The sequence below is a fragment of the Mustela nivalis genome (genome assembly GCF_964662115.1).
Source record: "Mustela nivalis genome assembly, chromosome: 4".
Classification (NCBI taxonomy): domain Eukaryota; kingdom Metazoa; phylum Chordata; class Mammalia; order Carnivora; family Mustelidae; genus Mustela; species Mustela nivalis.
The window spans coordinates 108,121,033-108,148,563 of record NC_139023.1 but is presented as its reverse complement, the minus strand read 5'-3'; the positions used below and the strand labels follow the sequence as shown (position 1 = coordinate 108,148,563).

General features: G+C 34.2%; 1 protein-coding gene across 10 annotated transcripts in view; it reads left to right on the top strand.

Annotated features, from left to right (window-relative positions):
- RAP1GDS1 (Rap1 GTPase-GDP dissociation stimulator 1) overlaps positions 1 to 27,531 on the top strand; it is a 149,871-nt gene that overhangs the window by 9,826 nt on the left and 112,514 nt on the right. For 5 of the 10 annotated variants that reach the window (XM_082729106.1, XM_082729104.1, XM_082729108.1 and 2 more), the window contains exon 2: positions 13,974 to 14,081. In XM_082729106.1, the coding sequence (XP_082585232.1) occupies positions 13,974 to 14,081 (108 nt within the window). Of the gene's footprint in view, positions 1 to 13,970; positions 14,082 to 27,531 lie in introns of all 10 variants that reach the window. The other 5 variants (XM_082729109.1, XM_082729105.1, XM_082729102.1 and 2 more) reach the window with 1 other exon arrangement.

Genomic DNA, 27,531 nt, shown 5'->3' with positions numbered 1-27,531 from the left:
TGTGTGGTTTTGTGTGTGTGTGTGTGTGTGTGTGTGTGTGTGTGTGTACACACACCACATCTTCCCTATGCATTCATCTATCCATGAACATTTAGGTTGCTTCCATATCTTGACTTGTAAATCCTGCAGTAAACATAGGGGTGTGTATATCTTTTCAAAAATAACATTTTTGTGTTCATTGGGTAAATACCCAATAGTGGAATTATTGGATTTTATGATATTTCTATTTTTAAAGTTTTTGAGGTACCTCCATACCGTAGTCCTATAGTGGCTGTCCCAATTTATATTCCTGCCAATACGGCACAGGGGTTGTTTTTTCTCCACATCCTTGCCAACACTCATTATTTCTTGAGATTTTTATTTTAACCTTTCTGACAGATAAGGTGATATTTCATTGTGGTTTTGATTTGCATTTCCCTAGTGGTTAGTGATGTTGAGCATCTTTTCATGTGTCTATTGGCCATCTTTGGAGAAATGTGTATTTCTTCTGCCCAGTTTTTAATTGGATTATTTGTTTTTTGGTGTTGAGTTGTATAAGTTCTTTGTATATTTTGAATATTAAATCCTTACATATCATTTACAAGTATTTTTTACCATTCAGTAGATTATCTTTTTGTTTTGTTGATGGTTTCCTTCACTGTGTAAAAGCTTTTTATTTTAATGTAGTCCCAATTGTTTATTTTTGCTTTTGTTACCCTTGCCTTAGGTGAGGTATCTAGAAAAATGTTGCTGTGGTCAATATCAAAGATAATATTCCTCATGATCTTCTAGAGCTTTCATGGTTTCAGGTCTCATATTTAGGTCCTTAATCAATTTTGAGTTTATTTTTGTGTATGGTGTTAGAAAGGTGCCCTAGTTTCATTCTTTTGCCTGTAGCTCTTCATTTTTCCTAGCACTATTTCTAGAAAAGACTGTTTTTTCCTCATTGTAAGTTCTTTCCGTTTTTGTCATAGATTGACTATATAATATATAATAATATATAACATATGATATTAACTGATCATATTGTGGGTTTATTTCTGGGATTTCTATTTTTTTCCATTGATCTATTTTTATGCTAGTGCCACACTGTTTTCTTTCATGTAACTTTGTAGTGTATCTTGAAATCTGGAATTATGATACCTCCAGCTTTGTTCTTTCTGAAGATTATTTTGGCTATTCAGAGTCTTCTATTCCATACTAATTTTAGGATTATTTGTTCTAGTTCTATAAAAAATGCTGATGGTAGTTTAATAGGGGTTGCACTGAATCCGTAGATTGCTTTGGGTAGTATGGATACTTTAGCAATATTAATTCTTCGAATCCATGAGCATGGATTATCTTTCCATTTGTTTATGTCATCTTCAATTTCTTCTATCAGTGCTTTATAGTTTCCAGAGTACAGATCTTTCACTTCCTTGATTAAGTTTCTTCCTAAGTGTTTTGTTGTTTTTGGTGCAAGTGTAAATGGAATTGTTTTCTAAATTTCTTTTTCTGCAGCTTCCTTACTAGGTATAGAAATGTACAAGTTTCTGGGTATTAATTTTCTGTTTTGCAACTTATTCATTTATTACTTCTGTTTATTCATTTATTATTTCTATTCATTTTTTAATTTATTCTATTCATTTATTAATTTGGGGGGGTCTTTAAGGTTTTTTACATATTAGTATATCATCTGTGAATACTGACAGTTTAATTTCTCCCTTACCAAAATGCATGCTCTTTCTTTTTTTCTTGTCTGGTTACTGTGGCTAGGACTCTCAGTACTATGTTGAATAAAAGTGGCAAGTATGTATTGATACTTGATACTTGTCTTGTCTGAACTTTAGAGGGAAAGCTCTCAGCTCTCAATTTTTCACGGTGGGGTATGATGTTAGCTGTAGGTTTTCATATATGGCCTCTTTTTTTTTTTTTTTTTTTAATTTAAGTAGGTGGAACCCATTGCGGAGCTAGAATGCACAACTGTGAGATCAAGACCTGAGCTGAGATCCAGAGTCGGACACTCAACCAACTGAGCTACCCAGGCGTTCCCCCTATATGGCCAGATTATGTTAAATAATGCAGGTGGTTATGTTCTCTGTAACTCCACTTTGTTGAGAGTTTTTATCATGAATGGATGTTGAATTTTGACAAATGCTTTTTCTGCATCTACTGAGATGATCATCTGATTTTTAGCTTTTGTTAATGTGCCATATGGCTCTTACAAATATTTGAATTTCAATCTATGAGATTTCTGTTAAGTCTTTAGTAATTCAAAAGCTATAATTGTGTTCAAAATTGTGGTAAAATGGAACTTACATTACTTTTTCAAAGTTAATAAATTTAGTTCAAAATTAATTACTGCAAAAATTGTCATGTAAGTAGTCAAGAGCAAAGCCAATATCTGTGATACATAATATTCTCATCAATCATAATTAAACCAAATCTGTAATTGATCAGAATTATATAAGAACTTGAAGAGAGGGGCATCTGGGTGGCTCAGTGGGTTAAGCCTCTGCCTTCGGCTCAGGTCATGATCTCAGGGTCCTGGGATTGGGCCCCGCATTGGGCTCCCTGCTCAGCAGGGCACATGCACCCCCCCCCCCACTTACGATCTCTTTCTGTCAAATAAATAAAGTCTTTAAAAAAAAAATGAAATTGAAGAGGTAGAGGATAGAATCTCTCCTCTTTCATAAATTAATTCTGTAGTATAGCCTTTGGCCAGTTACTTAAGCTCTTTTAAATCCCTTTTTCATCTGTATTCTTCAAATACTATCATTATTATTGAATAAAAACCAAATAATAGATTTCGATTAAAAATGGAAGGGGGGAAAGAGCCCCTTTTCATAGAGAACTAATTTCATTAAGAACTAATACAAATTATAATGTGCAAACCTTTACACTCACTTATTTTAAGACTGACCACCTCCCAAACCCAGATCATTGTATTTTTCCCCCTATTTTTTGGAAGGGGTGTGTGTGTGATGGTGCCTTTCTAGGCAGAATGATGGTATGGCATTTTTAAAGAGTCATCAAAGTGCAATAGGGCTGCTAGATTGTTTGTAGAAAGCATCATTTTCTTGTGTATATTAGAAAGCATTTTCTAACTTACAAGGATTATATATTTAAACCAATTATATAAAATAAATTACATAGAATTCTATAATTTTAAAGAATATAAAACAAGTTAAATTATAAATTATGTAGAAAAGAATTATATAAAATAATTTCAAATAACTAGTAAGTTCTCCTAACTTATGGGTGGGGGGTTGATTTTTATAGTCAGAAAACAACAACCAGGAATCATGGAACTTTAACAAAAAAATGCTTTCAAAACTGTGAACTAACACCATCTGAGATTGTTTTTAACAAGAAATTGATAAAAAAATAAAAATTATTTCCTTTAGTTCTTTTGAAAAATATTCCATTTGAAGATTCCTCAAGTAACTCCATTATAAGAGATGAGACTGATCATTATAAACAAACAAAACTTAGAGGCGCCTGGGTGGCTCAGTTGGGTAAGGGGTTGCCTTTGACTCAGGTCATGATCCCAGGGTCCTGGGATTGAGTCCCACATTAGGTTCCCTGCTCAGCAGGGAGCCTGCCTCTCCTTCTCTCTTTCCCCCTCCCCCTCCTCCCTACTTGTGCTCTCTCTCTCTCTCAAATAAATAAAATCTTAAAAAAAAATTTTACATTGAAATATTTGTTTTACAGAAATAGAAATGTTAGTTTACTTTTAAAAGTATATAATTGGCTTCAAAAACAAAACCAATTACAATAAAGGTAGGATTAATGCTGACTAACTTAATTTGCTTTGGTTGTAAGAATGCATTTTTGGCAAGAGTGGTGTGAAGCTCCAAGAAACAATAAAACTGTCACATTTCTGGTTCTATATGGTTTGTATAAAACATCATTAGTCAGATCAGAAACAAGAAACATAGGACTATCATATTATGCATTACAGAAAGTGACAAGTAATGCAAGTGGTGACAGTTTCTGCTTTTGAAAAGTTTAGAACCTCTAACTGGAAGATAACATTAAAGAAATGACTAATAGAAACAGATAAGGGTGTAATTTGGATTCTTGAAAGAAAAAACAAGAGCCCCAAGAATTTTAATGAGAGAAAACATCATATGTACCATTTCAGCCCTAGTATAGCTTCTCAGGAATATTCAGGTGCTCATTACTTGAAATGATCAAGAAAGTAGTTCTTAAAACTTATTTATCTATTTAAACATTTAATGGAAGCTAGAGTATGTACCCAGCATTGTTATTAACCTTGAGATACAAGGGCAGAGGCTGCCTCTGCTACATTTCATTGTGATTCCCCTCCCTTCCCAACCAACCCTTTTTTTTTCTTTATTTTGCTGCACACATTCACATACATAGGCAGTTAGCTAGTACAACTATGTAACATGGTTGGGTTATAAATTCATTCTTGAAGGGTTTACATCTCGCTAAAGCAAGAATTAGGTAGACTTCACTTTGCACAGCTCTGATTTTCATGAAATCTGCATGAATTTCATTTAACATGGTAATATGTGGGCTGCCTGTCCAGTGGAAAGAACCTAGGTGTTGAAGACACACATGTCTGGATTTATCTCACCTTTGGCACTATCTTTTTTTTTTTTTTTTTTTTTTACAGATTTTATTTATTTATTTATTTAACAGACAGAGATCACAAGGAGGTAGAGAGCCAGGCAGAGAGAGAGAGGAAGGGAAGCAGGCTCTGCGCTGAGCAGAGAGCCAGATGCGGGGCTTGATCTCAGGACCCTGGGCTTATGACCTGAGCCGAAGGCAGAGGGTTTAACCCACTGAGCCACCCAGGCACTCCTGGCACTACCTTTCTAAGTAAGTTTTTCAGCTTTCAAATTGAACTTTCTTATCTACTAAGATATAGATAGTAATAATAATCCTTTTTCATAAATATTAATAAGATAATAACCATATAAATTTTAATTTCTGTTTCCAAAGCTGAGCATACAGTCATTTTGGGGGAAACTGTACCTTGTGTTCAGTGGTAAAACATTCAAAGGATTTAATGCTGTTGGTTGTATTATTTTAACCAAATCAGTTTAGTAAATATAATTATAGTAGATTATGTTTTCCAAAGCTGGCCACAACAATACCTCTTGCCCCCCATATATTCTTCTAGAACTTGCCATTCCCCATTGAGAGTTGGGGAGTTCTCTTACTGCTGAATATGGGCATGCTTGTGACTCACTTGTAACCAATAGAATGCACCAGAAGTGCTGTGTCATTTCCTAGATTTGGTAGTAAAACACAGTGTTGCTTTCACCTTGTTTGTGGGAATACCAGTCTGCTTGGAGCTTTGGAAAAGTCTGACCCTGTAGTTGCCATTCTGTGAGGAAACCATGCCATGTGGAGGGGCCTCAGGTGTCAGGTTGGCATTCATAACCTTCAAGTCCTTTGAGGCCAATTACCAGAACCATCAGATGATTCAGATGATGCCAGCCCCTGCTATGTAGTCACTCTTGGAGATACACCCCTATCCTTTGAAACTTTACATTGAGGCCCCAAACCTTGTGGAACAGAAAAACCCTCCTCAATGTGCCCTTTATGAATTCCTGTTTCACAGAATCTGTGAAATGGGTTTTGCTTTATGCCATTAAGTTCGAGGTAGTTTGTTATGTAACTGTAATAATTGGAACAGTTATAAAACCTGAAAGATGCATTGTTTCAGTAAGAAATAAATTGTTATTTAAACTCATCACAGTGGGAACTACCTGATGAATAAATGTTTACTGAGTTTTTCTTTTCATCTCAATGAAAGATAGCTTAACAGAGAATTTTGTCCTCTGTGGTTTATTTAATTTTCCCCTAAAGATATATTTGCTGCCAGAAAAGAAATATACATGTTTATACAGCTTAAACAGTTTACTGTTGCTTTATGGTAAATTTTACCTGTTTGGCTAATTAAAAATGTCAGTCAGTACTCTTAATAAGGATAGTTACCACTAAAATCTGTGTATTTTTTTTTTCAAAAACACACTAGCCTAATAAAACCTGATGGGAGGGCACCTGGGTGGCTCAGTGGGTTAAAGCCTCTGCCTTCCGCTCAGGTCATGATCCCGGGGTCCTGGGATCGAAGCTCTCTGCAGTCAAATGCTCTACCCCTGAGCTATACCCCCTTGAAGCTCTCTGTTTGGCAGGGAGCCTGCTTCCCCCTCTCTGCCTGTCTCTCTGCCTACTTGTTATCTCTGTCTGTCAAATAAATAAATAAAAATCTTAACCCCAAAAACCCTGATAGGAAAAAGGAATATCTATATTCATCTCTCCAAATTAAAATGTAGTTGCTATCTTTGGCATTAATTTTAATGTTAATTTTATAATAATAACCTCATATTAGTGTATTTGGCAAAATTAGTTTGAATCTGTATCTTTTCCATTACCTTTTGGGGGACAGTGGGTTTTAAGTTCGTTTCCACTGGAAAAAATAATACTTTATTGTATATTAACCAAGGGATTTCAATTATAGGGTCATTATGATTTTCTAAAATAATTTAATTGCAATAATAATATTTTTAATTAAGAACATTACCATAGAAAGGTAATCAGTATTATAGTAACATTTGGATTGATTATGCTTTAAAGTTTGTATGTGTGTATTTGTAAATATAAAAAACTGCATACACGCCCACACACACCCGTGTCTTTACTCTGGAATTAAAACAGATTATCACTAGGGAAAGGGAGAAGTATCTCTAGGAGTATTACTCTAAATATAAGCTAAAAGCAAATCTCTGGAAAGAAGAGGGAAATTTTTTATGATCCTAAAATGTCTCCAGAAAGGGAGACTTACCTTTATTATAATTTATCAATTTCCCTTGCTCAGAAGGCCCTAATAGTGCAGGAATATCAAGAAATCCAAAGAGAATGATCTTCCATTACACAGTAATTTAAACAGGAGACATTTAATACAGAAATTATTAAGCAATAATAGGAAAGTAACTTTTTAAAGGTAGATAGCAAATCTGAAGGGAAATCTAGGGTTATGGGAGCATATCCAAGGAAGGACAAACTTGGTCAGAAGGTGATGGGATGCAGACTTGAGTTGTCTAGGGCTCTTGGATATAGTCCTGCTGCCTGAATTGAGAACTGGACAAAATGTATGTTGAAAGCTATGACTTGTGGACTTGTGACACTGCAGAAAATTATGAAAGCTGAGCCAGAAGGAGAGCATCTTCCTCTTCAGTGCTATCCATTGTCCTCAGATAGACAAATCTTGTATCATGCCACCTGGCAAAGGAAAAAATATTTAAAGGGCCCAGATTCGTTTTTATAGATTGGCAGTAATGAATTTCGAGCTAAGTAACAAGTTGATAGTTGACTTAATGTCTCTTCATCCTGTTGCTTTAATTTTCTTTCAAATTTATGGTGCATCGTAGCTTTAAGTAAGGGTATTGTCAAACTTTCTGTTAAATTTTTATCTAAATTCTCCTTTATCTTGAATCTCAATATTCCTTTTGCTTTCTGTAGCATTATCCTGGGAAAATATTTGTGGGTTCATAAATAATAGTTGAAATAGTATCTTTTTTTTTTTTAGATTCTTAATATATACTTATGTTAAACTCACCTTTCACATTTTTGATTATCTGTGTAGGTACCATTTTTTCTGTTTCGCATTTTATTATCCAGAAAAGTTGGTGTTACCTAAAAATTTATGAATTTCAGTGTGTATTATCTCTTCCTTGTTATTTATTAGGTTACTAAGTGGAACTACTCCCTTTGCACCAATCTTAATTAAATACTTTTAAGTATGTTCTGGTGAAGAATCTCACTCAGGACTGCTTGTAAGTCTAAATATACAGCCCAAACACTTCTCTTAATCTGTCTTATATAGCCTTTAAACATTCCCCTACATTTAGCAGAATTTCATCTTATTCAATTTATATTATCTGCGCCTTGTCTGCTTTTCTTTCCCTGTTAGGTATATCCTAGAGTGTAGGGCAGAGCTTGGAGGGATGATTATCTTTTACTCTTGGATGTAAGTGCCAGAGCTAAAGCATTGTAGGTAGACACTTACGTATTATCCTGGAGAAGTAGAAATTCACAGCTAAAAAATAATTAAGTCCTAGATCAATGTTCTAATCTAAGGGAGTATGAGGGCCCAGAGATAAGTGGGGACTGAGAAACTGGGAAATACTGGATAATAGAGTAAACTGATAAAATGTTCTGTAAGAATCCTGGTGGTAAGATATTGATACTGTAAGGACTCAAGTTGGTTTGCAGGCATATGCTAGGTATAAGAAACTGGAGCAGAGCGAATACATTTCAAGTGCTTATTTTTATGTTTAGAGAGTTTTTCCTTCGATATGAACTCAATTAGCTTACCTGTATAAAAGTGAAATTTGAAAGTATATGGTTTCTACTTTGTGGCATCTTCTGGAACTCTTGTGTATAGAGATCATTCCAACAGTTTTTTTTCGTTTTTAAGAGAGAGTAGGTGCATGTGCTTGAACTGGGACAGGGGTCACAGAGGGAGAGGGAGAGAGAGAGACTCTTAAGCAAGCTCCATACCCAGCACAGAGTCTAATTCAGGGCTGATCTCAATGACTCTGAGATGATGACCTGAGCCAAAATTCAGAGTCCGGCTGCTTAACCAACTGAGCCACCCAGACACCTCTCCAACAGTTCTTCACACAGAGGGTATTTGTAATGACGGATTATACATTTTCTCCAACATCATTTTAGTATAATTCTTGGGTTTCTTTAAATTCTTCGACAAATACCCTCAAGCTTTGTTGATGTATCTACATTGTTTTCTAAATTGGCTTACCATATTTTGGGTCTTGACCACTATTTTGTATAGTATTTTAAATTTATTGGGGGTTGTTGAGGAAAAGAAATCACCTTCACTTTTTTTTTTTTTTTTTTTTGGTCATTTCTGGAACAAAGAATTAAGCCTGGGTCTCACTATAAATCACTATCTAATAAAAAAAAAAAAGCCAGTGTATTAATTTATTATGTCATGTTATATGCTAAAGCTATATTTGATAGCTATAACAACGGTAAAATAGTTCTTGAACTCTAAGTGAAAAGGTTTTGGACATTGTGTGAAATAAAATTCTGCAAACTATATCTTGCTTTTTATCCATGATGGCTTAAGACTGTAGTTGCAAAGATCATCTGTCAGACTCTTGACCCTGTAATCAAAGGTGACAAGTTAGACTACAATGTTTCTGGTTTAAATTAAAATAGACTTTAATACCATTTAAGAATGAAACAAACTGAGTGTTGCTTTAGGGGAGGGAGGTGAGAGGGATGGGATGGCTGGGTGAGGGACACTGGGGAGGGGATGGGCTGTGCTGAGCACTGTGAAGTGTATAAGACTGATGATTCACAGACCTGTACTCCTGAAACAAATAATATATTATATGTTAGTTTAAAAAAAAAAAAAGAATGAATGGTGGCTGCTTGGAAAGTGTTTATCTGATTTCTGAAATAATTAGAATGAGAAAAAAACATAATGAAATGTCATTGTTTTTAGTATCCCCCATCCTAATAAAAATATTAATCATGGCAGTTTGTACCATAATTTACAATAAAAGATGCAAGTAATTCAGAAAGTAAGGTAGATTTTCAGGGTTTGGTAAATTTCCACTATAGAGGGCAGTGTGTATATCTTAGAAGTTACTGTTCTACAAGAATTTCCCATCTAACAGTAGAAATAAGCTAAGAGTTTTATGAACCTAGGACTATAAAACTAGTAAAATGAAAAATACAGAAAAGGTAAAACGGAGGTCACACTAACATCGAAGGGGTAGAGAAAGAAGCAGCAGCCTGAGAACAAATGTTCAGACTGGTGTTCTGAAGTCAGTAGAAAGTGTACCAAAAAAGAAAGGAGTCTGTTGCTACGAAGATATTGGATAAGAGGATTGAGAAAAATCCATTGGATTTGTTAAGATATCATTTAAGACCTTGGCAAGTGTAATTTTGATAGAGTTTAAGAAGACTTGGTTAGGTTGTGGTTTTAAGAGTGAAGAAGTGGTTAGAAGTAGGCAATGCAGAATTAATGACAAAGTCAGCTTTGCTTAACTCTGAAAATGTTGTATTTTCTTTCATAAAACAAGCTAGTCTTGTCAAATGCTGTCATATAGGAAAGAAATTCTTCTAAGAAAAAATTTATTTTGATTATTAATACTTCTTAGTAGTAGAACCTCCCATGAAAATTATCATTCTTGACTTACTGCCTCCCCTTCATCCCTGCCACCAGAAGCTGAAAGATTTCCATTAGAACAATTTCAGTGTCTTAATGGTAAGAATTCACTGCTGAAATGTACTGTCATAGTTTGAGGGAGTCCAGAAATAATACCCTCTGCTCCTAACTCCCTCTGTTCTATAAGCTAAAATGCACAGATTTTAAATGGTCAGTTTGATGAACTTTGGAAAATGTATTATATATTCATGTAATCAGCATTCTAATAAAGATATGAAACATTCTAGCATTTTATTTTATAAACTGATTAATATTTCTTTCAGTACTAACCTGTTCATTCATTTAAAATGCTTAAAATCATAATAGATTTATAGTAATTCTGTGTGACAACTTTGGTTGTCTCTGGATGTAGAATTTAATGAACTTCCCTGAGAAGATCTCACATCATTAATAGGCATGTAATTATTCCCATGGAGAGGTTGAATGCTTTTTTACTGACATAAAAAATATCTTTTAAAAGTGGGATGATCTATGTAGATTTTAGTTACATATTTTATATTCTTAAATGCTTATATTGTCTTCAGTGAATTTTTTTTTTTTTGGTATCTTAAAATGTAAGACACTATTTATATTTTAAGTTATATGGAGTACGTAGTAGGTGCTTAACAGGTCACAGTTAACTTGCCTTTGCTATTGGCCCACTCTGGCTCTTAAATGTGTGATACAAAGGATGGTAACTAGACAGCTTTGTGCAAAGAACGAACTCAGTCCTTATATTTACTGGGCACTGTGCAATGACTATAGTTAAGTTGATGTCCCATAAAATATAGTGGGGGAGCGTATATTAACAGTTAAACAAAAAATATAATTAAAACTTGTGACTAGTGCTGTGAAGAATGGATACGGTGATTGAAAATGATCCTGAGGGGTTAAGGCAGAGGAGACTTAGATAAAATGGACAAGGATTGTCTCTGGACTCGTATAATCCAGACTGAGACTCCCATCAGAAGGGGATATTAAGTATGGAGCTTTGGGGATGGGATGAAGGGAAGGAAAGAATTTAAAAAGACTCAGATGCCAACATCAGTAGTACTAAATGAGTCTTAACTGCCTTTTTTTTTTTTTTTTTGAAAGATTTTATTTATTTATTTGACAGAGAGAGATCACAAGTAGATGGAGAGGCAGGCGGGTGGGGGTGGGGGGAAACAGGCTCCCTGCCGAGCACACAGCCCGACGCGGGACTCAATCCCAGGACCCCCGAGATCATGACCCGAGCCGAAGGCAGCGGCCTAATCCACCGAGCCACCCAGGTGCCCCTTAACTGCCTTTTATTTCTTGTTGACTGATAGTTTTGATGGATTGCTGTAATTTGACTAACATAAGTCTTATTTTTTTCCTTGGTGTTGGGATAATTACATTTATTAATCTTAATAATATGAACTTAGATACTGTACATTATTCATACTTTATTTCAGGAAAATTAACTTAATATGAACTTAGTAAGTTTGAACAAGAATATCTGAAATATGATGCCCTACATCTTCTTTTTAGCTTACAGAAGAGATACATACAAATGTACTTTTTCTTTAGAATAAAAATCAGTTTCTTAAAACTGCTTAGCCCCTCTTAAGAAAGTAAATATTAAACTTGGATATGAATGATAATCTGGGATTTTTAATAAAGTATAGGTTTAGGTTTACTGGAACAGTCAGATTGTATGAGGTATCCCTAGAGCATGTTGTTATTATATTATGTAAAATCTTAAGTCTACTTTTTCTTGGATTGGCATGGAAAGTAATTATCTTTCATTTTATAATAGGGGATTTCATCATATTTGTAGAATTGTTTTGACCTGGAAATGAGCAGAAGTCTATTACAATGTATACCTTACTTTGAAGTAAGAAAATACCTGAATTTCTAACTGCAGCAGCAATGCTAGAGGTCCTTGGTATCCCATTAGCGTGTCTATGAGGTCAGTACTGCCTGCATTTGCCCTAATTATGGTACAAAAGCAATTTTGGGTAAAAAACTGAGGATGCTTTAAAATGTGTGAATCAGAGCAGTAGTAGTACTGAATTGTATTAGTAGTATTCTTCATTGTAACATGAAGAAGAAAAAAATATGAGCTTAAGAATGCCCATTATGAAGCAGGAAAAAAAAAAACCCTCAATATCTGTATACACATTTTAAAAATATTCTTTGTCATGAAATGGGAGGTACACATAAAACACTTGTTGCATTGCAGAGTCTCATGTTTTGAAGAGAAACATTTGAGCAGTGGTTTATGAGCTGACCAAGGTACTTTTTTTTTTTTTTTTCATGGAAAGTCATTTTTTATTTGAAAGAACAGACAAGACTGGTTTTTTATATTTGGCAGATATTTTCTCACAAGTGAATGAGGCTAATATATCATTTAAGGAAAATAGCTGACAGTATTTGTTGCTGGTAATGAAATTGAAGTTTGTAAGAGAAAATTAGAATTTTGGGAAACTTGCATGCCTTCAGCTTGATATTTGTCCAGGATTTACAAAGAGTCTTTTAATAAGATTAGTGATGATACTAGCAAATATTTTATTTTGAAATAGTATAATGAAATATGTCAGTATTTGGAAAATTTGCGTAACTCCACGACCTAATTTTTTTGATGACCAGTGCTTTGATGATAAATATCTTACATGCATAAAAGATTCAAAGTGTAGGAGATCAGTGGATATGAATGTGAGTTGGAAGCATTTATTAATATTGTTTCAGATTTCTTATGGCAACCAACCTTTAAAAACTACCACTTGTCCAGTTTTGGTGTGGTGTCAAAGAATATCCACAATTATCTGAAAAGGCTATTAAAATACCCTGCTGTTTTTCAAAAACAGCCTCACATGTTTTAAGGCTGCTTAAGGGTGAATTTTCTTCATCTGCTTAACCCAAACAACAAATTATAGAAGATTTGAGTACAGAAGCAGATGTGAAAGCCCAGTTACTTTCTGTAAAGGCAGACATTATGGAGACTTGTAAAAAGGTAGAACAATACTATTTTTAATGAGTTTTTTGTTTCTGAAATATATATATTTTTAAATATTACTGTTAAATTTTATAACTTAGGGTTAAATGAATTACTAAAATGAATCTTAAAAAGTGTTTTAATTTTTAGTATTTAAATGTCGATAGAAATAATTGATGTAAATAAAATTTACATTGGATAAATGTGGGAATCTGAATTTTTAATGTAAAGAAATTTTTACAGTGTATAGTGTGGGGGAAACCACATGCAATTAGGATTAGAGCATGGCTTTATAATCCAAAATGTACATGTTTTAGTTTATAGCAGTATTTTGATTTGAAATGTTTTTCAAATGGCAGTGTTAGAGTAGGTTTTATAGCTATCAGCTTTCTATTATTTTAAGTCATTTTGAAACTTTTCTAAACCTTCATTTTCATTTTATGTCTGAAATACAGCAGAGGAAGCCAAAAATGAAACAAAATATTATTTGCAAAGCAATGTAATCTTTTGGGGACATTTAGTTTTTTTTTTTTTAATTAATCATGGGTGGTTTCTTGAACAGGCTAAATATGGTATAAGAATCCTGAAGAAGATGTTCTGTGACAATCTGTAATATTCCTGAATATCCCTGGTATCTCACATATACAGAATGAATATTTAATATCTGAGTTAAATATGGATACATTTTATTTAAAAAATTTGTAATGGTACAGTCCATTGCCATTTTGTAATGTTTGTGGAAGTTATTCACAATAATGCCTGTTAGTGGTAACGGTCATGAAACGTGAGGATCATATTTTAGTGAGAGTTCTGATTTCTCTTTTTTTCTATAAGCAGATAATCTCAGTGATACCTTGAAGAAGTTGAAGATAACAGCTGTTGACAGAACTGAGGATAGTTTAGAAGGATGCTTGGATTGTCTGCTTCAAGCGCTGGCTCAGAATAGTAAGTTTCATTATGTTTTAAATGCCAAACAAAAAAATTAAATCAGTAGTCATTCAGAAATTGGGATGTAGTTTAGCACATAACTTGCATTCACATAGCTTGAATTCTTTTGAATCCCCAGAATACTGAAGTTGTTTTACATGCTCCACTCTCCCTCCCCACCTCCCCACCCCCAAGGTAATAAAAGCCAAGTTTTGATAGGCAGAAGAAAGGAGGAATTGACTGGTGGTAATGACATTAATACCAGCCCCAGAGAGAGGCCATGCTTTCATTCTAACAGATAAGCACTATAGTTGTTTTCCTTCTAAACACCTACATTTGTTTGAAAGAGATGAGTATGTGTGTATATGGGGAGACTGGGGAAGAAAACAAAGGGGAACTTAAAATACCTAAAATCTTTGTCTGAGATCTTATGGTCACTTTTTTAATAGTTTTACTTTAAAGTAATGATTATGGAAAGTAAATAAAGTAATGCTTATGCTCAGATTTAATTGGAAAGAACCATAATCAGTCATTCAAAAATCCCTTAAAACTGAGTTAGGACTTGATATGTGGTAAATAATACTCATGATAAAAATTGTACAACTCTTCATTGGCTAACACATTGTATTGTTGCATTTGATCCATCATATTTCCATTCATTAATATTTCTATTATCACAGAGAATAGATGGGGGTAACAGTGATTTTTATCTGTTTCCTTAGTTCTGCTTTATTGTGCTATGGTTTGTGCTGTACTTGTTTTTAATCATACCATTATCTTATTCTGAGATTAGTTATGTAGCTGACAGAGAATTTAGAAGACAGTATATATTGTTAGAGTTTTAATTTCAAGCACTCAGATGTGTGTGTTATTACTTTGTTATTTTATTTTTCATTTCTCAGTGAACTGTGCTTAGAAAATCTAAAATGATTGAATGTGGTACTCTTCATCAAAAAGTACATTTTAAAAGTAGCTTGTAAAAGTCTTTTTCAGTAATTCTCTTTGCTTTTGAGATTGTAACTCTGTCAAGCTGTTCAATCTTAGATATGACAGAGAAGGGACTTAAAACAAGGATTTAAATAAGAGCTTCCAGTAAAGAGAAAGAAAATGAGTGTGTCTAAGGCTGTGCCGTCCATTGTAGTAGATAAATGTGGCTATTTAAATTTAATCATTTAATTTAATTTAAAAGTAAGTACCTTAGTCTTATTTTCAGTAGCCACACTTGACTAGTAACTACCTTTTTGGGGATCACAGATACTAAGCCATGATCACAGAAAGTTCTTTTGAAATCTTTTGATTTCCATGATCACAGAAAGTTCTTTTGTGCAGCATGGTCTAGAAGACTAGAAAGAATCAAGTGATGACCTGAGTTTTATATGCCTGTATAGGCAGATGCAGATTTACATAATGTAATTGGTCTAAGTAAATTGAATATCTCAAGTTTATATTTTGAAGAGTTGTTTTATTATACTCTTCTTTTGTTTTTAGTGACCTGTTATTTTTCTCTGTGTTAGAAAAAATAATTTTCTTAATGGACCATTTGTTCAGAAACTGAAGGATATGGAGGCAGTGTTCTTGGTTATTATATGTAGAGGGTTGCTCAGCCCTCTCTGGAAAGACTGATAGAGAACTGAAGTTGAAGAAGAAAAATGAAAAAAGGAAGCCAAAGTTTATAACTTTTTAAAGAATAGATTTAAGAAGTAGAAGTATATAATTGTTGGGTTAAATTTCAGATCTATTGCAGACTTACTCATTGAAACTATTTATTGAAAATAGCGTTGAAATTGTATATTATAAAGTGTTAAGGCCAATAGCCACAAGATATCAATAAAAACAACAAACTCTACAAATTTAACTATTGACTCCCCAAGAAGGGAGCAAAAGGAATATGTCTTTTTAAGAATCTAACAAAATTTGGGGTGCCTGGGTGGCTCAGTGAGTTAACCCTCTGCCTTCAGCTCAGGTTATGGTCCCAGGGTCCTGGGATCGAGCCCCACATTGAACTCTCTGCTCAGCAGGGAACCTGCTTTCCCCCCCCCCCCACCTGCCTCTCTGCCTACTTGTGATCTCTCCCTCTCTCTCTGTTAAATAAATAAATAAAATCTTTAAAAAAGAAAAAGAAAAAAATATCTAAAAAAAAAAAATTCATGTGTCCTCATATCTAAGACTATTGACAGAAAAGAATTTTCTGTCACGGGAAGAGGGAGTTCATTCATGCAGATGTCTAGTGGTTAACTGAAGAATGATTATCTGTCATTGACTGAGTGCTTATTATGTACTTAGCATTGGACTTGGGGCTTTATCTTTTATCTAAATCAAACTTTCCTTTAGTCCCATGAAGAGGTGTTCCCATCTCCATATAAAGGAAAAGGAAACAGACACTATGACGTTACTTGCCTTACTCTGACAGAGTCTAGAGTTTGGAATTGAACTCTTAGTCTACAAAATAAAAAATTACATTCTGAATGAAGTGTAGCTTTTTGCTGAGTTTATAGGCTGTGAAAGTGTTTCCAAAAGATAGTTTTAATATTGTGTCTTAAATTTTTGTTTTTTTAAAATATTTTCAAATTATATTATTAAAGATGAGAATGATATAGAAACCTTTTTTCTTGAATTACAGACTTATCTTATAGATGTTTTATTGACATTTTAAAAAAACTAGTAAGGTGTTTATTTTCCTTAAAGTGATTGATCCATTGCTACTTTTATCCTCTTAAAGGTAAAATTATAAAACATTTAACTTAAGTGAATCTGTACTGGCTTTTTTTGCAGAGACCTTCTGTTGTCATAATTCTTTCTTAGTGTCAGGTGTTTTAGCTAAAAATACCACTGCTTGTACAGAATTGCACTTGATCAAGAAACAATGATTTCGCCATTCTGTACAAGTATAAGATGGTAATATGTGTAATAGAAATCTAAATTTAAAATTTTATTTTACAGTCTACTAACCTGTCATTGGAAGGGACACATCTGAATGGAAAGAAATTATGCTTTTTAAAGTTTTTACACCATGGAAATTTAGTATATTTGAATTGCACATCAAAAATTATCATAATCTGAAATTGATAAATGATTTCAAAGTGGTTTTCTTAAATTTTGGGGGGATAACATTAAATATATATGTCAGAATCTTAAGAGATAAGAATTAGACAGTTTTAATAGTGGGTTTTATGGAAAATATTTTGCTTTAGCATTTTGTGTAAATTTCAACTAAATAATAGAAGCATTCATTCATTCATATAAATACTTTAGATCTCAGTTTTAAAATGTTTTTAGTAAATATTTGAAAGCTACTGTTTAAGAAATAAGATTCTGTTTACTCTTACTTCTTTTGATTCAGAGAATAGAGGATTCACTATAAATGTTTATTGCAGTATGGTTACTCTATTTCCTGCTTATTGGAAAATTTAAAACAGTAGGCCATATTTTTATCCCTAAACATTAGGATAGGAATTATCATTAGAGAATATGACATCTAAATCCCCTTGTAATGCAGACTGCTAGCATAAAACAAATGCCCAAAGTCAAGAAAAATTAACAGTCCATTCATAATAAAAAATTCTATTCCATTGTAAGAGCATGGGGACTGTGTTCTGTTGCTGAGTGAACCACAAAAAAATGCCAGCATGATCACCAACACAGCTTTAAATTCTTGTCCTAAAGGATTAGGCTGTTTTCCTCTGTCTCATTGCCTCATGTACCTTTATGCTCTAACTTTGTTTAATTTTTAGCTTAATGACAGTTCCTATTTCATAGAAGAGTCATATAATTATGTTCTGTAGAACAACCCAGTTTACTCTAAAGAAAAAAGTATTTAGTTTCTAGTCCACATTCCTAACCTAATATCATACTCATCCACTTGTTGAATACTTGTTATTCCTTACCTTTGTTCTTTTTTTTATTCATTATTTTGATTTTTGACTCCCTTCTGAAGCTATAATCCTAAGAATACCAGATTATATATATAAGCCGCTAATATAGATTACTTTGTGAATCTTCTCTAACAGAACTTGCTGTTGTCATTTGCTTTTAGTCTGTTCTGTGCCTTCATTATTTCTGAATTAACTTACTTTTTTTTTTTTAAAGATTTTATTTATTTATTTGACAGAGAGAAATCACAAGTAGATGGAGAGGCAGGCAGAGAGAGAGAGAGAGAGAGAGAGAAAGAGGGAAGCAGGCTCCCTGCTGAGCAGAGAGCCCGATGCGGGACTCGATCCCAGGACCCTGAGATCATGACCTGAGCTGAAGGCAGCGGCTTAACCCACTGAGCCACCCAGGCGCCCCTGAATTAACTTACTTTTGGGACCCAAATTATTCCTTTTAAGTAAGGGACTTTGAAACTTGTTATCCACTGTTTTTCAATAGCCACATTAAATCTGAAATCACTGGACATGAAAGATTACTGCTGTTTTAGTAGAAACAAGAAATTATTTTACTTCTTTCGTGTTAATATCTTGGTTTTACTTTTTACCCTAAGCTATCAAATGCACCATAGAAGCGATATATTTCTCTTTATTTTAAATTTTTAAATTTTTAAATTTTTAAATTAACATATAATGTATTATTAGCTCCAGAGGTACAGGTCTGTGAATCGCCAGGTTTATATACTTAACAGCACTCACCATAGCACATACCTTCACCAATGTCCATAACCCCACGTCCCTCTCCCTTCTCCCCTCCCGGCAAACCTCAGTTTGTTTTGTGAGATTAAGAGTCTCTTATGGTTTGTCTCTCTCCCGATCCCATCTTGTTTCATTTATTCTTTTCCTACCCGCAAAGCCCCCACATTGCCTCTCAACTTCCTCAAATCAGAGATATCATATGATAATTATCTTTCTCTGATTGACTTATTTCACTAAGCATAATACCCTCTAGTTCCATCCACGTTGTCGCAAATGGCCCGATTTCATTCTTTTGATGGCTGCATGGTATTCCATTGTATATATATACCACATCTGCTTTATCCATTCATCTGTTGTTGGACATCTAGGTTCTTTCCATAGTTTGGCTATTGTGGACATTGTTGCTATAAACATTCAGGTGCATGTTCCTGTTTGGATCACTACATTTGTATCTTTAGGGTAAATACCCAGTAGTGCAATTGCTGGGTAGTAGGGTAGCTCTATTTTCAACGTCCTGAGGATCCTCCACGCTGTTTTTCAGAGTGGTTGCACCAGCTTGCATTCCCACAAACAGTGTAGGAGGCTTCCCCTTTTGCCACATCCTCTCCAGCATCTGTCAATTCCTGACTTCTTAATTTTAGTCATTCTGACCGATTGAGCTGGTATCTCATTGTGGTTTTGATTTGTATTTCCCTGATACCAAGTGATGTGGAGCACTTTTTCATGTGTCTATTGGCCATCTGGATGTCTTCTTTGCAAAAATGTCTGTTCATGTCTTCTGCCCATTTCTTGATTGGATTATTTGTTCTTTGGGTGTTGAGTTTGCTAAGTTCTTTATAGATTTTGGACACTAGCTCTTTATCTGATATGTCGTTTGCAAATATCTTCTCCCATTCTGTCAGTTGTCTTTTGGTTTTGCTAACTGTTTCCTTTGCTGTGCAAAAGCTTTTGATCTTGATGAAGTCCCAATAGTTAATTTTTGCTCTTGCTTCCCTTGTCTTTGGTGATGTTCCTAGGAAGAAGTTGCTGTGGCTTAGGTCAAAGAGGTTGCTGCCTGTGTTCTCAAGGATTTTGATGGATTCTTTTCTCACTTTGAGATCCTTCATCCATTTTGAGTCTGTTTTCATGTGTAGTGTAAGGAGATGGTCCAGTTTCATTTTTCTGCATGTGGCTGTCCAGTTTTCCCAACACCATTTGTTGAAGAGGCTGTCTTCTTTCCATTGGACATTCTTTCCTGCTTTGTCAAAGATTAGTTGACCATAGAGTTGAGGGACTATTTCTGGGCTCTCTATTCTGTTCCATTGATCTATGTGTCTGTCATTGTGCCAGTACCATACTGTCTTGATGATGGCAGCTTTGTAATAGAACTTGAAGTCTGGAATTGTTATGCCACCAACTTTGGCTTTCTTTTTCAATATTCCTCTGGCTATTCAAGGTCTTTTCTGGTTCCATATAAATGTTAGGATTATTTGTTCCATTTCTTTTGGGGAAAAAAAAGGATTGGATTTTGATTGGGATTACATTAAACATGTAGATTGCTTTAGGTAGCCTAGACATTTTCACAATATTTGTTCTTCCAATCCACGAGCATGGAACATTTTTCCATTTCTTTGTGTCTTCCTCAATTTCTTTCATGAGTACTTTATAGTTTTCTGAGTATAGATTCTTTGCCTCTTTGGTTAGGTTTATTTAGGTATCTTTTGGTTTTGGGTGCAATTGTAAATGGGATTGACTCCTTAATTCCTCTTTTTTCTGTCTTGTTGTTGATGTAAAGAAATGCAACTGATTTCTGTGCATTGATTTTATATCCTGACACTTTATTGAATTCCTGTATAAGTTTTAGCAGATTTGGAGTGGAGTCTTTTGGGTTTTCCACATATAATATCATCTGTGAAGAGTGATAGTTTGACTTCTTCTTTGCCAATTTGAATGCCTTTAATTTCTTTTTGTTGTCTGATTGCTGAGGCTAGGACTTCTAGTACTATGTGGAATAGCAGTGTTGATAATGGACATCCCTGCTGTGTTCCTGACCTTAGCGGACAAGCTCTCAGTTTTTCTCCATTGAGAATGATATTCGTGGTAGATTTTTCATAGATGGCTTTGATAATATTGAACTATGTACCCTCTGTCCCTACTCTTTGAAGAATTTTGATCAGGAAAGGATGCTGTGCTTCGTCAAATGCTTTTTCAGCATCTATTGAGAGTATCATGTGGTTCTTGTTCTTTCTTTTATGAATGTATTGCATCACATTGATTGATTTGTGGATGTTGAATCAACCTTGCAGCCCTGGAATAAATCCCACTCGGTCATGGTGAATATCCTTTAAATGTACTGTTGGATCCTATGGATAGTATTTTGGTGAGAATTTTCGCATCTGTGTTCATCAAGGATATCGGTCTGTAATTCTCTTTTTTGATGGGATCCTTGTCTGGTTTGGGGATCAAGGTGATGCTGACCTCATAGAATGAGTCTGGAAGTTTTCCTTCCATTTCTATTTTTTGGCACAGTTTCAGGAGAATAGGAATTAATTTTCTTTAAATGTTTGGTAGAATTCCCCTGGGAAGCCGTCTGTCCCTGGGCTCTTGTTTGTTTGGAGATTTTTGATGACTGCTTCAATCTCCTTACTAGTTATGGGTCTGTTCGGGTTTTCTGTTTCTTCCTATTTCAGTTTTGGTAGTTTATATGTTTCTAGGAATGCATCCATTTCTTCCAGATTGTCAAATTTGCTGGTGTAGAGTTGCTCATAATATGTTCTTATAATTATTTGTATTTCTTTGGTGTTAGTTGTGATCTCTCCTCTTTCATGCATGATTTTATTTATTTGGGTCCTTTCTCTTTTCTTTTTGATAAGTCTGGACAGGGGTTTATCAATCTTACTAATTTTTTCAAAGAACCAGCTCCTAGTTTTGTTGATTTGTTCTTTTTTTTTTTTTTCTATTTCATTGGTTTTTGCTCTGATCTTTATTATTTCTCTTCTGCTGGGTTTGGGCTTTCTTTGTTGTTCTTTCTCCAGCTCCTTTAAGTGTATGATTAGGTTGTTTATTTGAGACCTTTCTTGTTTCTTGTGAAAGACTTATATCGCTATATATTTTCCTCTCAGGACTGCCTTGGCTGTGTCCCTCAGATTTTGAACTGTTGTGTTTTCATTATCATTTGTTTCCATGAATTTTTTCAATTCTTCTTTAATTTCCTGATTGACCCATTCGTTCTTTAGAAGGATGTTCTTTAGTCTCCATGTATTTGGGTTCTTCCTGAATTTCCTCTTGTGATTCAGTTCTAGCTTCAGAGCGTTGTGGTCTGAAAATATGCAGGGAATGATCCCAGTCTTTTGATACCAGTTGAGATCTGATTTGTGACCCAGGATTGATCTCTTCTGGAGAATGTTCCATGTGCACTAGAGAAGAATGTGTATTCTGTTGCTTTGGGATGGAATGTTCTGAATGTATCTGTGATGTCCATCTGGTCCAGTGTGTCATTTAAGGCCTTTATTTCCTTGTTGATCTTTTGCTTGGCTGATCTGTCCATTTCAATGAGGGGAGTGTTAAAGTCCCTTACAATTATTATATTATTGTCAATGTGTTTCTAGAAGTGATATATTTCTTTTGCAAGCTATATTCATTATGTTCATTATGTTCTTACCTCCTTTACATATTTTTGTATCATGTGACTCTTCTAGTTATTGTGTCCATTGTCCATGAGAGTTTATTAGTGGTACTAGTCACAAATTATCAAAAGTTCAGTTTTAACTAAGTAAAGGTAACATTTGTAGAATAGAGGAGACTGAAGTAGTGAACTAACAAGTGAATTGAGAATCCTGGATTGCCATTGAATAATGGCAGCTACCTAAATCTCAGTTTTTCCACACATTCTGTAAAAACTGACACAGTTCATCAAAGAGATAAAAGTAGAACCAACTAATATAACCTATGCCTTAAGTATAACTAGAAGACAGACTAAGACCTTCAGATTACTAGGGAGACAAAGAAATATCATAATCTAGCCTACTTATCATCAGAGCCTGTGATGGAATTCATTGAGACTGCCAAAACTACTTTTAAAAGATGAGAGGAAAGTTGGTTGAACCAGGAGCCCAAGGGTACATAGTTAAAAATGCCTATAGGAAGAAAAAGTCCTAGCCTGGAACATACTAAAATATGGTCTTAGATTCAATGAGAGCATTCGCTGATGAGAAATGAAAAGGAAGAGACTTTAAAGTACACAGGACCCTAGGCAGTACATCTGATGGGTGCCACTTTTGGGGATGATCTTGTTTTGCCTTGCAGACTTGATGGTGAAGGGAAAGCAGGAAGCAAGATAGGAAAATTAAGTATTCTGGAGAAATAAGAAAGCCCTAAAATTGGAAGACAAACTAGAAACCGCCTTTGGTTTAAGTCCAGAATAGAGAGCTTTTGAACTAGAAATCTAGATATGCATCCCAAATATTTACCCTTAGTGCATAAATTTTTATTGCCCATGAACGGAAAATAAAAACTATACACTGAATAGAATATTGCAAATGATAAACAGATTGCTACAGTGAATAAAGCAAAAAATAAGAACCAATATTTTAGCTGTTAAAAGTGTTCTTCCTAAACCAACCATAAAGCCATTATCAGTAACATTACACCATGACCTATATTAAATATCTTTAAGCCTTTGCATATATGAAGAGAAAAAATTCCTCAAGTAAGAGTTTGAGATTCTTGAAACAGAAGTGGATGAATACCAGAGTGATGTGAAAGAAGAGTTGGCTAGAATAAATTGAAGAAAAATAACCATTTTAGAAATTAAAACTTGGATTATAACAGGAAAGAATAGAGTTGACTGAAAATTTATTAGGAAGCATTGAAGAAAACAGGCAAATGATTGATGTAGAAGATAGGGAAAAGATCCATTATATACAGAATTGGAGCCCAAAAGGAGAAAAAGAAAACAATGAATGAGCTAATATTTAAAACTAGAAATTTTTCTGAAGGAAAGAAAGACCAGAATCTACGTGATGTGAAAGAAGCAGCCATTTACTTGCAAAAATTGACCTGTAGGGGCGCCCGGGTGGCTCAGTTTGTTGGGCGGCTGCCTTCGGCTCGGGTCATGATTCCGGGGTCCTGGGATCGAGCCGCGCATCGGGCTCTCAGCAGAGAGCCTGTTTCTCTCTCTCCCCATCTCCCTGCCACTCTGCTTACTTGTGCTCTCTCTCTAGCTGTCAAATAAACAAATAAAATATTAAAAAAAAAAAACAAAAAACAAAAAACCGCCTTTTAAAAAAAAAAAAAATTGACCTGTAATGGGAAATTCAGAGACTTAGTCTAGTAAAACTTCTACTTATGCATTTATTTGTGTCTAAGCGAAAAACAAAAGCACAGCTTTTCTTTCACAAATAAATTCATCACTTGGTGACCAAAAAAAAAAAGTAAAAATAAGTACAAAGGAAAGATTCTTAGAGCCTCCATTCAAAAAGATGAAGTTTTTTAAAAAGGTAAGATAATCAGATTGGCATCAGACTTCTCATTGGCAATATACAAAGCAATTCAATAATGGAACAGTGTTTTTAAAAAATTCAAGAAATAGGAATTTTATATTGTGCCAACCTGCTCCTTATCAAATTCATAAAAAAAAAAAAAGAGCCAGTAAACATGGAAAAACCCAGGGATCACTATACTCATTAGTCTTCCACCGGAATCTTCTAAACACATGCTGCCCAGTATTCATTATTTGATGTGGCTATTGAACATTTGAAATGAGGCTAGTCTGAATTTAGGCACACTGTAGATTTCAGGGACTTAGTACCAAAAAAATACATAAACTATGTCATTAACAGTTTTAAAAATAGTGATTACACATTGAATCTCATTTTTAAAGTTTTTTAAGATATTTACAAATACTTGATTTCTTCTGCAGCTTTATAGGCCATTGTTTGTTTATTTTTTTTTATTAACATATAAAACATTATTTATTTTAGGGGTACAGGTCTGTGAATCATCAGTCTTACAGAGTTCATAGCACTCATCATAGCACATATCTTCCCTATAGGCCATTGTTTCTTGAATTGTGGGTGATGGCTGATTGAAATAGTTTAAGAGTTGGGCACCCAATAAGATATGATGGAAAATGCATGTTGTCAATAAAATCCAATTGGGTAATTCAGTATAAGAAAGGACATTTAAAAGAAGACATTTAAAATAGTGAACTTGGGTGCCTGGGTGGCTCTGTTGTTAAGTGTCTGCCTTCAGCTCAGGTCATGATCCCAGGGTCCTGGGATCAAGTCCCACATCAGACTCCCTGCTTGGCAGGAGGCCTGCTTCTCCCTCTCCTCCTCCCTCTCTCGCTGTGTCTCTCTGTGTCAAATAAATAAATAAAATCTTTAAAATAAAATAATGAACTTAAGTTCATTGTTCAGGGGTTAGAGTCTAAGGAAGAGAAAGCATGTAGGTTCCAAGATATGTTCTGTGCATTTAGTCAAAAGCAGAAAGAGGACAGTGTATATCCAAATATATTGGTATCCAAGAGTTTGTAGAAAGGGACCATGGAAAGGCTTGATCTGATTGGAAGAATGAGAAAGACCATCTTGAAATCTGTCATAGGCCATAAGATTAATAACAGAAACAAGATATAACTGTGGTGTTGATTGCAGTTTGCCCTCTGATGTGCTTTTAAGCTGTAATTCATAAGGATCAAAAAAGTTCTTGTTATGTGCAATCTCCAGAAGGAGATAAGCTTCCATTGGTATTTGTACTTTGTGATTAAAACATTGGCAGAGGATCTGGTTTTCTAACATTAGCTATAAATGTTACCATTTTGCTTCTTAAGTTTGCTAAATTTGAAGAACTTCTCATGTTCCTAAGAGAGAGTAAAATATGTAAGAGAAATGTGATTTGAAATGATGCTATATGCCAAATATATACTTAAGAAGATCTGTCCTCAATATTTATAGTACCAGTGCTGACTTACTATCACTGAGAACTACACTTTTAAGTTATTGTTGAGAGAGAAGTGATGGGGGAGGTGCTGCTGTGTCTTCTTGACATTCTTTTTCAACAGGATAGGGTTTGTATGTAACTCAGCCTGGACAGCTAACTGTGGATTTTCTGTGGCCATATACTTGATTGATGTAATGGGCTTCTGGCTTTTTTTTTTTTTTTTAAGTTTTTTTTTTTTAATTCCAATTAGTTAACATACAGTGTAATATTAGTTTCAGTTGTGCAATAGAGTGATTCAGCACTTCCATACAACACTCGGTGCTCATTGCAAGTGCCCTCCTCAATCCTTATCACCTATATAACAAATCCTTCCTCCCACCTACCCTCTGGTAACATCAGTTTATTCTCTATAGTTGCGAGTCTGTTTCGTGGTTTGGACCGTTCCCCCCTCCCCATTTTCCCTTTCGCTCGTTTGTTTTGTGTAACTGGCTTCTTTAATCAATTAAGCACTATTCCAGTATGATTTGAATGTGTTAAAGAGTATGTGGCATATAAATTGGATTTTTTAAAAAGATAAATTGGATTTTTGATTGATAACAGTGAATTAGAAATGAATTAATAATACTAGTGTATGATAAGAATTATATATTCTCAACAGAAAGGTATAGTTTGATATTTAAAGAAAAATAGCTTATAGTAACAGATTACTATCCGTGTATTCAGTGTCTTCACTGTGATTATAGATGTTTGAACCTGGTATTAAAGGAGTGGTCAGTATCATAGTCTTTTTTTTTTTTTACCTCTGTAGAACTTGATAGTCCATTATGATTAGTTATGTTTCCTCTCGAAAGCTTCCTTACCTGATTTAAATGCTTTCATTTTTATCTCTTGTAATTCAGAGTTCTGGAGTACCCATTTGGCATTGTAAAAGAAAGATTAGAGTTTCACCATTATGTAGACACTGAAATCTATAAATGAAATATTTTGTGAAATAATAAAAATTTAGTGAATCATTTTTCCTAATGAAAGCTTCCTTATAAAATATATATATTCTTCTTATTATAACTAATTGATTATATTTAACAATTTATTTTGATATATGGCATAAGGTGAGGATCTAATTTTATTTGTTTCTAAATAATCAATTTTCTCAACAACATACATTGTTTAATCTACTTTTTGGTTGATAATATTCCTTTTATCATATAATAACTGCTTAATTTAATGTAATTGGGCAGCTTTGGAGTTTTATTCTGTTCCATTAATCTGTTTGTCTTTTGTGTTCTAACTGTGCTATTTTAATTATATTAGCTTTACTGAAGAAATTTCTTTTTATAAATCTGTCAAAAAGTTTTACTTTCATGGATTTAGTATACCACAGAAATTGTGGAAATGCACTGTCACATTCCTGAAAATTCGTATGGGAATTGAGATAAGCTATAAATTAATTTGGAAAGAATTAAAAACTTCTCAGCATTTTGTCTGTCAATTCAAGAACACAGATTATATATCTTTAAGTGTTTTTGTGTCTCAGTGAGATGTACTTTGATTCATTCTTTCTATACATATCCTGTTTTAAGTATTCCTACAAATTTTACATTTTTTGGTTGTGGCAAATGGAGATTGTCCCATTATAACTTCCAAGTGGTTATTGTTAGAGATCAATTTGAAATCTGTGTTGATTTTTATACTTTTATTGGTATTCAGCTACCTTCCGAATCCACTTAGTAGTTAAAACAAAACTTTAACTTGTTCTTTTGGGTTTTGCAGTCAGAACCTCCACAAAATGACATTTTTGCTTCTTATTATGTTGGCTTGAACTTCCAGCAAAATAGTAAATAACAGTGATGTGAATGATATCTTACTTTAATTTCTGCTAATAATGGCAGTCCTTCTAATGCTTCATCATTCAGTATAACACCTCTTGA